The sequence below is a fragment of the Muntiacus reevesi genome, chromosome 17, assembly GCF_963930625.1.
Source record: "Muntiacus reevesi chromosome 17, mMunRee1.1, whole genome shotgun sequence".
In the NCBI taxonomy this organism is placed as follows: domain Eukaryota; kingdom Metazoa; phylum Chordata; class Mammalia; order Artiodactyla; family Cervidae; genus Muntiacus; species Muntiacus reevesi.
The window spans coordinates 8,955,614-8,968,060 of NC_089265.1; the positions used below are offsets into that span (position 1 = coordinate 8,955,614).

The 12,447-nt window shown below is 42.6% G+C and overlaps 1 protein-coding gene across 2 annotated transcripts in view; it reads left to right on the plus strand.

The window, feature by feature from the left end:
• Positions 1-12,447, plus strand: part of KIF13B (kinesin family member 13B) — a 201,446-nt gene that overhangs the window by 110,272 nt on the left and 78,727 nt on the right. For both annotated transcript variants that reach the window (XM_065907699.1, XM_065907700.1), the window contains exons 15-20: positions 3,153-3,239; positions 4,930-5,120; positions 5,927-6,137; positions 7,206-7,368; positions 10,752-10,898; positions 12,055-12,204. In XM_065907699.1, coding sequence (XP_065763771.1) covers positions 3,153-3,239; positions 4,930-5,120; positions 5,927-6,137; positions 7,206-7,368; positions 10,752-10,898; positions 12,055-12,204 — 949 coding nt within the window. The remainder of the gene's footprint in view (positions 1-3,152; positions 3,240-4,929; positions 5,121-5,926; positions 6,138-7,205; positions 7,369-10,751; positions 10,899-12,054; positions 12,205-12,447) is intronic.

Below are 12,447 nucleotides of genomic sequence, written 5' to 3' on the forward strand. Positions count from 1 at the left end.
ACTAGGTGTTTGTTGGTTTGTCTTCTTCACTTTTAAGACTGTTATTGTCCTGTTGAGTAACTGTCTATGTAACTATTATAAGTGATGGTTAATTGGTATACTGATCTTCTGAATGCTGATTCATCATCATATTTAAAAAATCATTAATATCACTGACTTCACCCATAAAGTGTTTAAATGTTTGGAAGCTATCAAGTTCATGGTGAAAGATGCAAATGAGGTAGAAGAAAAGAGCGTAACCTGGCTTGCGCAGGCATGCTATTCTCCCATTAAATACTCTCACAGACGCCAAGCCCAGGGAAGGTTACTCTGAGGCTGTGACAGAATAAGATGAAACAGGTCATGTAAGAATTTTGTCACAGCAGAGACGAAAACCAAGGTCACTGTGTGCTCACTCAGTCATGTCTCTCTCTTTGCAATCCCATGGACTGTATCCCTCCAGGTTCCTCTGTTCATAGAATTTTCCAGGCAAGAATACTAGAGCAGGTTCCCATTTCTTCCTCCAGGGGATCTTTCTGACCCAGGGATTGAACTCGCATCTTTTTGGGTCTCCTGCATTGACAGGAAGATTCTTTATCACTAGCACCACCTGGGAAGCCCATGGTCACTATGCCACACCCAAAATACCAGGCACCTCTCAGCCGATGTGAGTGACTATTTCTTTACCAGTTACAACTTCATCCTCGTCTCCTCTCTAGGAATGAGATTTTTGACAAACCCAATCCTAGAATTAGTCCTGCTCTCTGGCAGCATCCAATATATATAGGACTCCCACCTCCTTAGGCCATCACCTGGGTTGTCCAGCTGAAGCCCATTCCTTGCAGCAGTCCCCCCGCCCGTCCCCATTCCCCCCTTGCTGACACCCCCAGGCTTCCTGTGGTGTCTTCTCACTTGGTATGAGTGATAAACCTAACCGGCTCAACTATGGGAGTGATCCTGGTGGTCTTTGGTTGCAGGACATAGGAACAAATTTCCTGAAACTCTTAATTTTCACTTGAAAGCTTGACAACAAATACTGTCAATTTCTTTGGTCAAGGTGACAGGCTGCATTTGTTCGTTTTCAAGAAAATGTGCCGGAAAACCACTTTGTGTGTGTCTTTGCTCAAAATGGTCGTCATACTTCGGTATGCTTCAGCATAGAGCTTTGTATGCTTCTCATGTTGTCACCTCAAATGTTTTAAGAAGTTGTGTACTACTCAAGGGTCAAGATTTACCAAAAGTAGTAATTTTAAAATTTTATTTTCATAAATTTATTTTTACTTTCTGATTTTTAAAGAAATTTTATTGGAGTACAGTTGATTTTTATTCCTTCATCAAGGACCTTTTCAAATGAAACATTTTTAAAAATTGTGAGTGCACAGCAGCGAATAATTCAGTAACTACTAATAAGTGTTTGGTGCCATTGCCTTGATTTGTGCAAAAACACCAATAGTTTTATTCTTTGCCAACGCAAATGTCAGCACAGTGAAAAATGGCAGGTTAGCGTTGTTACACAAATAAATTTGATCTTTGGGACCTCCTGCAGACCACACTTTGAGAACTGTTGTTATAGTCATGCTTGTATTTATTAACTGCTAGAGCTTTAGAGAATAAGCCTGTATATGTGTTTGCCTTTAATTAAACGCCTCACTGTATTTAAGGAATTTGTGTCATACAGGCTAAAATCTGCTACTTTTAGTACGTCCCCTCTTGTCATTGCTCTATTTTTTGAGCTCATGCTTTGAGTAAATCAGACTATAGGAACATAGAGACCAATTACTTTTAGTGTTTAAAGCCCACATGGAGCTTTCTGGTAGCTCAGTGGTAGAGAATCCACCTGCCAATGCAGGAGACACAGGTTCGACCCCTGGTCCGGGAAGCTCCCGCCTGCCGCGTGGCAGCTAAGCCCGTGTGCCACAACTGAGCCCCCGGGCCACAACTGCTGAGGCCCTCACCCTGGAGCCTGTGCTCCACCAGAGAACCCACCCCGATGAGAAGCCCACTCACACAGAGTAGTCCCTGCTCACCACCACCAGAGAGAGCCTTCACAGCAATGAAGACCCAGTACAGCAGAAAATCAAAAAATCTTTTAGAAGTTGTTAAAAACCCACATGGTAAGTGGAGTCTAGATGCAGAGTAAGGTTCTGTCTGTGCATATACGTTAAAAATAACTGTCTGTACAAAGCCAGGTGAATGCTTTAGGAATTTAAGGAGATTAAGGTAATATAGGCTGGAGTGACCGAGGAAGCAGAAATCAAACTGGGCTTTGGAGAAATCAAACTGAGCTTTGCGAGGAATCAAACTGAGTTGAGACTCAGGGGGATGAAGAGGAACAGGAACGCTCTTCCCGGTGATAGGGCTGGGACAACCCTCGCTTTGGAGGAAAGGAAAATCATTGTCTAGTGGACAGAGCGTAACACCCTCCCCCTGTTTTTGATTTTTCTGGAGTTGAGAATTCACTGGAACAGGGAAAGAAGGAGATTAAGAGGGTTTCCTTTTGCAGGGCCTTTACTGTCAAATTAAAGACCTTTATCCTCTAAGCAGATGAATCACTCAGTGGGAGAGATGTGATGACAGAGATATTCCAGTAATATCAGCCTTATAATGGTATATGTGATTTTCTATTTAGTTCCCACCCCTCTGAAGTTTTTCCTTAATAATTTTCTGCCCACCATTTCTTGTGTTGAACTGCATTGTCAGGGTGAGCAGTCAAGTGGACCTTATAGCTCTTCTATATTGATAGGATATGGACATTTTTCTGTGCTATAGGAAGTTAAGAATTGAACAGATCTCATTTCTAATTACTGCCACTGTAGATAGTTCTGAGTTTAGTTGGTTGATTGGCTTTTTCTATCTGTGTAGATTGAACATGCTTGTTCTAGTTGTCATGTACACTGCCACTGTCTTTGTATCATTAGCTGTAATGGTTCCATATTTACTCCTTAATATGCTATATAACAAGTTTAGAACTTTGAAAAATAGAGGTTAATAATCTACAGCACTTGGTACCATAGGGATTTTAGGTAAATCAGCAAAGAAGGAAATAAAAAAAATAATTTATCAAGGGCGTTTTATTTTGGGGGAATTGGTTATTTTGCTTTTCCTGTATTGGAGAAATTGAAGGAGAGGATATGATAATCATTGCTCACATGTTTGGCCTCTTCTCTCCACAGAACATTTGTAAATGGCTCCTCTGTATCCAGTCCTATTCAGCTGCACCACGGGGACAGGATATTGTGGGGCAACAACCACTTCTTCAGGTACGACGGTCATGCTCTTAAAGAGGGAGGTGCTCTGTAACAGAAAAAGAAAACTTAATGCCATAAATATTATGTATTGGTTTGTGCACACATATATATTGATATTTATTCAGTATATACATGCTCGTTCCCTGTACAGCTTGAGCCTGAGGGACGCATGAACAGTGCATTCAGGATAAATACTGATTCAGTTACATATTTTTAAATTTTATTTCCCAATGGAAGATGATTGTTTTGCCATATGGCATCTTATTATTTTTCTGACATGCTTATATTTTTATTTTTTGAGAAGTAGTGGTTTTAGTTTCCTTGTCTAAGAAAGGAGGCTCATGTTTTATTTAGGATTGCTCTCAGCTGCATTTAATGGCAGATTTGACTCTGGGTTAAACAGTTCCTTTCTGTGACAAAACAGGGACTCCCAAGGAGGATGGTTGTTGGCATTGGCTCAGGCTCTCGAAAGAGTCATGGCAGAATCTTGTCATTGTCCTGCCTCTTCCTGTGGTCTAACGATGACCACGCCCCTCCGGGCATCAAAGCAGCACTCAGACACCCCGAAGAAGGCAAGGTTGAGGGGTGGCGGGACTAGCCCTGACTATCCTGAGCAGAAGAAGCAGGAGTCTCCCCAGAGTCCCCAGTGACCTTCCTCTGACCTCTCACGTACTAGAGTTTGCCTCTCAGCTGCAAGGGAGGCTGAGAAAGTCTGAGCTGGAGTTTGCTCAGATTCATGTCCATTGAATTGGTGATGCTGTGTAACCATCTCATCCTCAACCATATCGCCCCCTTCTCCATTTGCCTTCAGTCTTTTCCAGCATCAGGGTCTTTTCCAGTGAGTCAGCTCTTCACATCAGGTGGCCAAAGTATTGGAGCTTCAACATCAGTCCTTCCAATGAATACCCAGGGCTGATTTCCCTTAGGATGGACTGGTTGGATCTCCTTGCAGTCTAAGGGACTCTTAAGAGTCTTTTCCAGCACCAAAGTACAAAAGCATCAGTTCTTTGTCACTCAGCCTTCTTTACGGTCCAACTCTTGCATCCGTACATGACTTCTGGAAAAACCATAGCTTTGACTATATGGATTATTGTCGGCAAAGTGATATCTCTGCTTTTTAATATGCAGTCTAGGTTTGTCGTAGCTTTTCTTCCAGGGAGCAAGCATCTTTTATTTTCATGGCTGCAGTCACCATCTGTAGTGATTTTGGAGCCCAAGAACATAAAATCTGTCACTGTTTCCACTTTTTCCCCTTTTATTTGCCCTGAAGTGATGGGACTAGATGCTGTGATCTTCGTTTTATGCATGTGGCATTTTAAGCTAACTTTTTAACTTTTTTACTTTTTTTATTGGCACATGTGTCTGTTTTATTTCTGCTACTGGAATAGAAACTTCTGAGTGTAGTGAAAAGTGAAAGTCGGTCAGTTGTGTCTGACTCTTTGTGAACCCATGGACTATACAGTCAATGGAATTTTTCCAGGTCAGAATATTAGAGTGCATAGTGGTTTCCTTCTCCAGGGGATCTTCCCAACCTATGGATTGAACCCATGTCTCCTGCATTGCAAGGGGATTATTTACCAGTTGAGCAGTTGCCTTCTATTTATAGTATCCCCTTGGCATCTAGCAAATGCCACTATTTTATGACTGGAATGAATAAACACATATCTTTCTTTTAAAGATAATATTCTTTTTTCCTCTCAAGACTTAATTTGCCTAAAAAGAAAAAGAAAGCAGATCGAGACGATGAGGAACAAGACATATCCATGAAGAATGATACCAGTTCTGAGCAGCTGGATGTTGACGGAGACTCGTCCAGTGAGGTGTCCAGTGAGATCAACTTCAATTATGAGTACGCCCAGATGGAGGTGACCATGAAGGCCCTGGGCAGTAACGGTGAGCAGGCTGTTTTGCTTTTTAGAGTCTTTCAAAGTCGCTGGACTGGTTAGAGGTATTTACATTGGACACTTCTTAAACATTAGCAAAAAGACATCTTCGTGATGTTCCTCTGTACTCAGTTCTTTTGTGGCTTTGGCCTAAGTGTATTATACTTACAAAAACTTATTCTTTCTGCCTTGATATATAAGTCACTTCAAACTGTTCTCATTGGTAGAATTTCTCAGGTTTGAGACTTGACTGTCCCTGGCTTATTATTGTAGTGGATTTCTGGAGCACTGACTCTGTCTTAGCTTATGTGTAGACCATACAGTTGACCTACTTTTTCTGTACAGAAGATAGTTTAGCAAGTATCTGACAGAATGGATAATACGGTTAGTAATTTCCCAATTAAGGAAAGCTAAACTGTCTTTAAGAATCTTACATTATTTGTTTTTCTCTTTCTGACTGACCTCACTCTTTATGAAAGACTCTGTGTTCATCCACATCTCTACAAATGACCCAGTTTCTTTTTTTATTTTATTTTATTTTTAATTTTTTTCCCAATTATTTTTATTAGTTGGAGGCCAAATGACCCAGTTTCCAGCGAGGCTCAAGAGCAAGGGGATGTATGTGTGCTTATGGCTGAGTCGCATTGTTAAACAGCAGAGACTGACATAATGTTGTAAAGCAATTATCCTCCAGTTTAAAAAAATTAAACATTAATTAGGGTGACAAACCACAATATAGAGCGGCATTTGATGTGTATGGTGTTGTGCAGTTAACCTTTTGTTTGTTGTTTGCCTTAAAAAAACCACCTTGTTCAGATCCCATGCAGTCAATACTGAACAGCCTGGAACAGCAGCATGAAGAGGAGAAACGGTCTGCGTTGGAGCGCCAGAGGCTCATGTACGAACATGAGCTGGAGCAGCTCCGGAGACGGCTGTCCCCCGAGAAGCAGAACTGTCGTAGTTCAGACAGGTTTTCTTTCCACTCCCCCAGCGCTCAGCAGCGACTGCGGCAGTGGACGGAAGAGAGGTAGGTGGATGGTAGGGCCCTTGCTGCCTGTCACCTTTAACCCACCTGCGTAAAGTATAGAGGGGAAAAATCTAGACCTTAATTTAAACATGAATTATACTGTAAGTGTTATAGCTTAGAACCACTTGGCCTTGTCTTTTTTGCCCCCATTTTGGGGGGTTAAAAAGGGGAAGTTATCCATTTATGTTGATGTATTTAAAGTCACCCCTCTTAGGTGGCACCCCATTTTCAGTGGATATAAATAGCTTTTGGATTTGAATAAACCAGTGTGTATACTCAGAAGTTATGTTTTATCATTGTATCATACTTTAGGTTCTGAGGCGTGGGTAGATGGTTTTTTAAAAAGGACAGAAAGAGAGGTGGTATATCAGGTATGTAAAGCATGGTGCCAGTAAGATTCAGATTGCAAGTTTGATCTTTATATGGGCTGATGAGCATTGCGCTGAATGTCTTCGCCATGGTTACAGAGTGGACTTAACTAACCTCCTGCTCTTCAGGGTTTGGTCTGTCACCTTGAGATTGACAGAAATGCAGCATTTCAGGTCTCCCACCCCAGATACGGGCTTTCCAGGTGGGTCAGTGGTAAACAACCCACCTACCAATGCAGGAAATGTGGGTTTGATCTGTGGGTCAGGAAGATCCTCTGGAGAAGAAAATATCAACCCACTCTAGTATTCTTGCCTGGGAAATCTAATGGACAGAGGAACCTGATGGGCTACAGTCCATGAGGTTGCAGAGAGCTGGACTCGACTCAGGGACTGAGGGTGCACAGCAGGGATCCCAGGTATACTGAGTGAAAATCTTCAGTTTCTCAAGATTCCCAGGTGATTTGTATACACAGTCAAGTTTGCCAGCCCTAGCCCCGGGCAGCCTCCCCCAGGAGCGTGTGCCAGCGCTTGTAACGTAGCCCACATTCGGGTGCATGCGCAGGGCAGTGCCGCAGGTGTAGTCCCTGTGAGCAAAAGAGTCGTAAAGCTTGGTTCGCAGTTTGGCCTTCATGTTTCATGTGCTGTATAATATTTCCACGTGCTGCTCTAATGGTTATCCCCTCCCCTTTTTATTTTAAAGAGAAGCAACACTGAGTAACAGCCTGATGAGGCTGAGGGAGCAAATTGTGAAAGCCAATCTGCTGGTGAGAGAAGCTAGTTACATCGCGGAAGAACTGGATAAACGCACAGAATATAAAGTAACCCTCCAGATTCCCGCCTCCAGTCTCGATGCCAACAGGAAGGTGGGGTTGCTGTTAATGAAACGACCAAAGATACCGTTGTATTAAACAGCTTCCTGTTTCACCGGGGTTGTTTAAACACTGGGAGCAGGGAGTTTGCCCTCATCCCCGCCCACATCCTCCACAGTCTAGGTCATTGGGACCTGTCTGCCTCTCTTGAACAGAATTACTTCCGTATAATTCTCTGTGTGTATAAATGGTTTTATCCACTAGAAATATCCTCTTCCACCCCCATCCCCAGATCTACCAACTTCTTTTTTTTTCTTTTAAATTTTGGCTGTGCTGGGTCTTTGTTTGGTGGTCTTTCTAGTTGTGGCACGGGGACTTAGTTGTCCTGGGACATGTGGGATCTTAGTCCCCTGACGGGGGATTGAACCCATGTCCCCTGCCTTGGAAGGAAAATTTTCAACTACTAGACCTCTGGGGAAGTCCCTGTAGCCATTTATTTTACTTAACTCCTATTTTCAAGTTTGTTTAAATTATTTGCGAGAAGTCTTTCCTGATATATCTTCCCCAAGTGGTTCTTCCCTTCATTCTGCTCCTCTGCTATCCTTTCCTACCCCACCCAAGATAAGGGTTCATTTTACCTATAAGAGGGGCTTCCCACATGGCTTGGTGGTTAAAGAACCCGCCTGCCAATGCAAGAGATGCTGGTTCAATCCCTGGGTCGGGAAGATCCCCCAGAGAAGGAAACGGCACCCCACTTCAGTATTCTTGCCTGGAGAATTCCAAGGACAGAGGAACCTGGTGGGCTCCAGTTCAATCCATGGCATCTCAAAAGAGTCAGATGCAACTGAGTGACTAACACTTTGACTTTCGCACTTTACCAATAGAATGTTATCTTCTACTTGTCAATAGATGACATGGAAAAAATGTTCGCTAGTTGTTCTCTGTGAGTATCCAAGGTCACAGATTTTTTTTTTTTTTTTAAATAATGTTGTTGTTGAGGTACCAAGTCCTGTCTGACTCTTTGTGACCCCATGGACTGTAGCCCACCAGGCTCCTCTGTCCATGGGATTTCTCAGGCCAGAACACTGGCATGGGTTGCCATTTCCTTCTCCAGAGGATCTTTCCAGCCCAGAGGTTGAACTCAGGCCTGCTGCCTTGGCGGGCAGGTTCTAATGTTCTTCCCTTCCTTCCGCTCCTCTGCCATCCTTTCCTACCCTGCCCAAGTTAAGTGTTCGTTTTACCTATAGAATGTTATCTTCTACTTGTCAATAGATGGCATGGCAGAACTGTTCACTAGTTGTTTCATGTAAATATTCAAGGTCATAAAATTTTCTTTTGTATAATGTAAGAATTCTAATAAAAGTATGGGGGAAGTTCGGTTCAGTTGCTCAGTCGTGTCCAACTCTTTGCGAACCCATGGACTGCAGCACGCCAGGCCTCCCTGTCCATCACCAACTCCCGGAGCCTACTCACACTCATGTCCATCACGTTGATGACGCCATCTCATCTTCTGTCATCCCTTTGTCCTTCCGCCTTCAATCTTTCCCAGCATCAGGGTCTTCTCTAAAGAGTTGGTTCTTCACATCGGGTGGCCAGAGTATTGGAGTTTCCGCTTCAGTATCGGTCCTTCCACCACATTCTCCTCTCCTTGCCATTCAGTTGTTTTCTTTCTTACATGGGTTTCTTTTATAGTTCTCGATCATGTTAGTACATAATTTTTGGTGGATTAGGTAGGATTTTGTATTCAGATATTCATTCCCTAGCTGGGTGAATATAAAGTAGAAGGGCCTTTACCATATGTGAGAGTTTGGTAATTCTTGAACTTCACAGTTCTAAAATCCTTTCTTCATTATGTAAATTCTGTTTCTTTGGAACTAATAATAGGCCAGATGTTAAGGCAACATTGAGTGTCTTTCAAAATTCTCTGTAAAGTTCTAAGCAGACAGGACAGTTTTTTAAAAATTCTAATAAATCTTGATTGATTAGAGATCTGCTAGGTTCATCTCTCTGAGGGAGATACACAGAGGCATTTTTACTTTCTGCTCTGTGATTTCCAAAAGTTTACAATTTTTGCCTACATAAAAAGCACACTGCTTGGACTACCCCAGTGGTCCGGTGGCTAAGATTCCACGCTCCCAGTGCAGGGGGCCCGGGGTTCAAACCTTGGTCAGGGAACTAGATCCCACATGCCACAACTAAAGATCTATCATACCACAACAAAGACCTGGTAGAGCCAAATAAATTAATAAATATTTTAAAAAGTAGTAAAACCGTATTATATTTTTAAAAAAGCATGTTGCTTTTCTAAGCTGGGAGAATTCAGGGAGTACTGTTTCTTTTTTTCTGAGATGACATTCACATAGCATAAAATTAATATTTTAACGGGAACAATTCAGTGTCATGTAGTATGTTCACAATATTGTATACAACCAGCATCTCTAGCTGGTTCTATACTTCTTCATTTTATTTTTAAAGTATTTTCTGTTTGTTCGTCTGTGTGTGGCTGTTGGGGCTGTTTGGCTGTCTTCATCGCTGCACGGCTTCTCTGGTTGCAGTGAGCTGAGGCTGCTCTCACTGCAGCGTGAGGGGGTCTCACTGCAGCGGGAGGGCGTCTCTTGTTGCAGAGCTCCGGCTCAGCAGTGGTGGTGCTCAGGCTTAGCTGCCCCATGGCACGTGGGATCTTCCCAAATCAGAGATCGAACCCGCATCTCCTGCATTGGAGGCGGATTCTTTACCACTGAGCTACCAGGGAAGCCCTTTAACTTTTTAATAATAAATCCAAACTATGTGTATTTGGAAGTTGGTATCATTTGTTGCATCCAGATGAGGAAACAGGATACTTTTCACAATTGACTCTTTTAATCACTTGTGTTTGGTACTGCATTAAGATAGTAGCCATTCAAAAAAATTGTCATTCAAACTTTTGAAAGAAAAAGATTCTTAACCATCCATTCCAGGAAACTTGCCCTTCTCATTCACTGCTTAGGACCCTCTTCCTCCCCACTAGTTCTCTTTGGCCATATGATGGTCCGATTAAGACACTTTTGTTTTTGGCCACACCTCATGGAGTGAGGGGCCTTGGTTCCTCCACCAGGGATCGAACTCGCGTCCCCTCAGTTGGAAGCACAGAGTTCTAACCACTGGACCACCAGGGAAGTCCCCCAGTTAAGACATTTTTGACTTTCCATTAAACGTGATCTACTTTTCTGGGATTTAAATTTATATTTATTCTTAAATTTTGACTGCAGTTAGAAAGGATTATATTCAGCTTGTAAGATTTCTGGAAAGTTTGTCACTGAACAGATTAAAGAACGATACAGTTTCCGTTACAGCTGGTGACGTTTGACCGGTGGGTGTATCAGTAGAATGTCGGGGTTGACACCCACGTTGTACCAGTGTCTCTGCGTTTCACAAAGTCATTCTCACTGTCTCCACAGCGAGGCTCGCTCCTCAGTGAACCTGCCATCCAGGTGAGAAGGAAAGGAAAAGGGAAGCAGATCTGGTCTCTGGAAAAGCTGGACAACAGGCTACTGGATATGAGAGACCTGTACCAGGAGTGGAAGGAATGTGAAGAAGACACCCCGGTGGGTCATTTGGCAAAAATCACTGAGCTGCTCGTCCCAGAAGGGACCATGCAGGAATGAGTCTTACCCATTTTAGGGAAGAACTGTTCAGTTTTCCAAAATGCAGTTTTATAAATAAAATGCTTATTTTAATCCTGTAAATTGTTTAGCCAGTCAAAAATTTTAATAACCTATTTTTCTGGCATCCTCTTTTGTTTTCTCCTCATTGGTGTCATCTGGATTTCTAGTAGAATCTTCTGTGTTCTCTCTGGCTTCTGTTCATGTTACGCGTTTTTGAGTCCCATGGTTTTTATTCAGGACAGAGACTGTCTTACTATATCTTTTCCCATTTCTCAGCACATTTAACCTTGCAAATAATAAACCTACGACATCCGTATTTTTAATCAAACATCCGTGATGCCTTAATATTTATACTGTTAGGATCATGTTTTGAACACGATTTGATCCTAAAGTAGGTGCTATAGATCTGAATTCTGAAATGTTCCCCTCAAATTGTAGGTCTGCTCACTTAGGTTGGCCATTAGCTTATACCTATTTGAAATATGAATTATTAGTATATTTTCAATGCTGCTGGTCCTAGTGCCCCATAGACTTGTTCCTTAGCCTCTTGTTTTGTAAAAGTGTTTGTCAATAAAAATGACTTCTTATAGTTAGGTGGCATTTTTTTCTTTCTTTTGCACTCCTCTCCCATTTCAGCTTAGAGGTGAAACCATATTACCAACAAATAACAAAACACAAACCACGCTCCTATAAAGAGGTCCCCTCTCATTGACAGCATCGTGTCTGATGTCTTGGTGGGAACGAGTAGAATAGATGTGAATGAGACATGAGGACTGGTTTCATTCACTCTGCTGAGTTTTTCAGTCATCCTATGTTTTCTCTCTTTTCATGGCAAGGCTTCCTCATAAGGGAAAAGAAATGACGAAGCAGTGAGGTGTTACTGGTATCGCTGTCTCATGGATGAAGGGTGCTGACCATCATTCTAAGTGGGAATGAGAAAGTGTGTGTGTGTGTTTGTGTGTGTGTATGCCTGCATGTGTAACACAGGGCTGTACTTCATCTAAGTTATTAGACTGGACTGTGTCAAGAAGTACTGGGTTGAATTCTTCTGTTTTAAGTGATTTTCTGAAGTTATATGTTTCATATCTCCTCAAAGGTGATACGGTCTTACTTCAGGCGTGCAGATCCATTTTATGACGAGCAGGAAAATCACAGTCTCATTGGGGTGGCCAACGTCTTCCTGGAGTCCCTCTTCTATGATGTGAAGTTACAGTATGCCGTACCGATCATCAACCAGAAAGGAGAGGTTAGTTTTCTCCTTGTGCCTTTTGTCCTGCAGAGAGCAGTTCAGGAAAACAGGGTGGTGACAGTAACAGTTTCCCATCAGTAACAAGCGCCGTCTGTGTATTTTCAATGCCCGTGTTCGCATACCACTTGTCGGTGATTATTCCGAGTACCTGAGGAAGAGTCACCGTTAGAGCCCGTTCCATCGTCGAGCCGCCCTCCACTTGACTCAGACGGATGATGGCCGAAATGCAGAGCAAGGGTC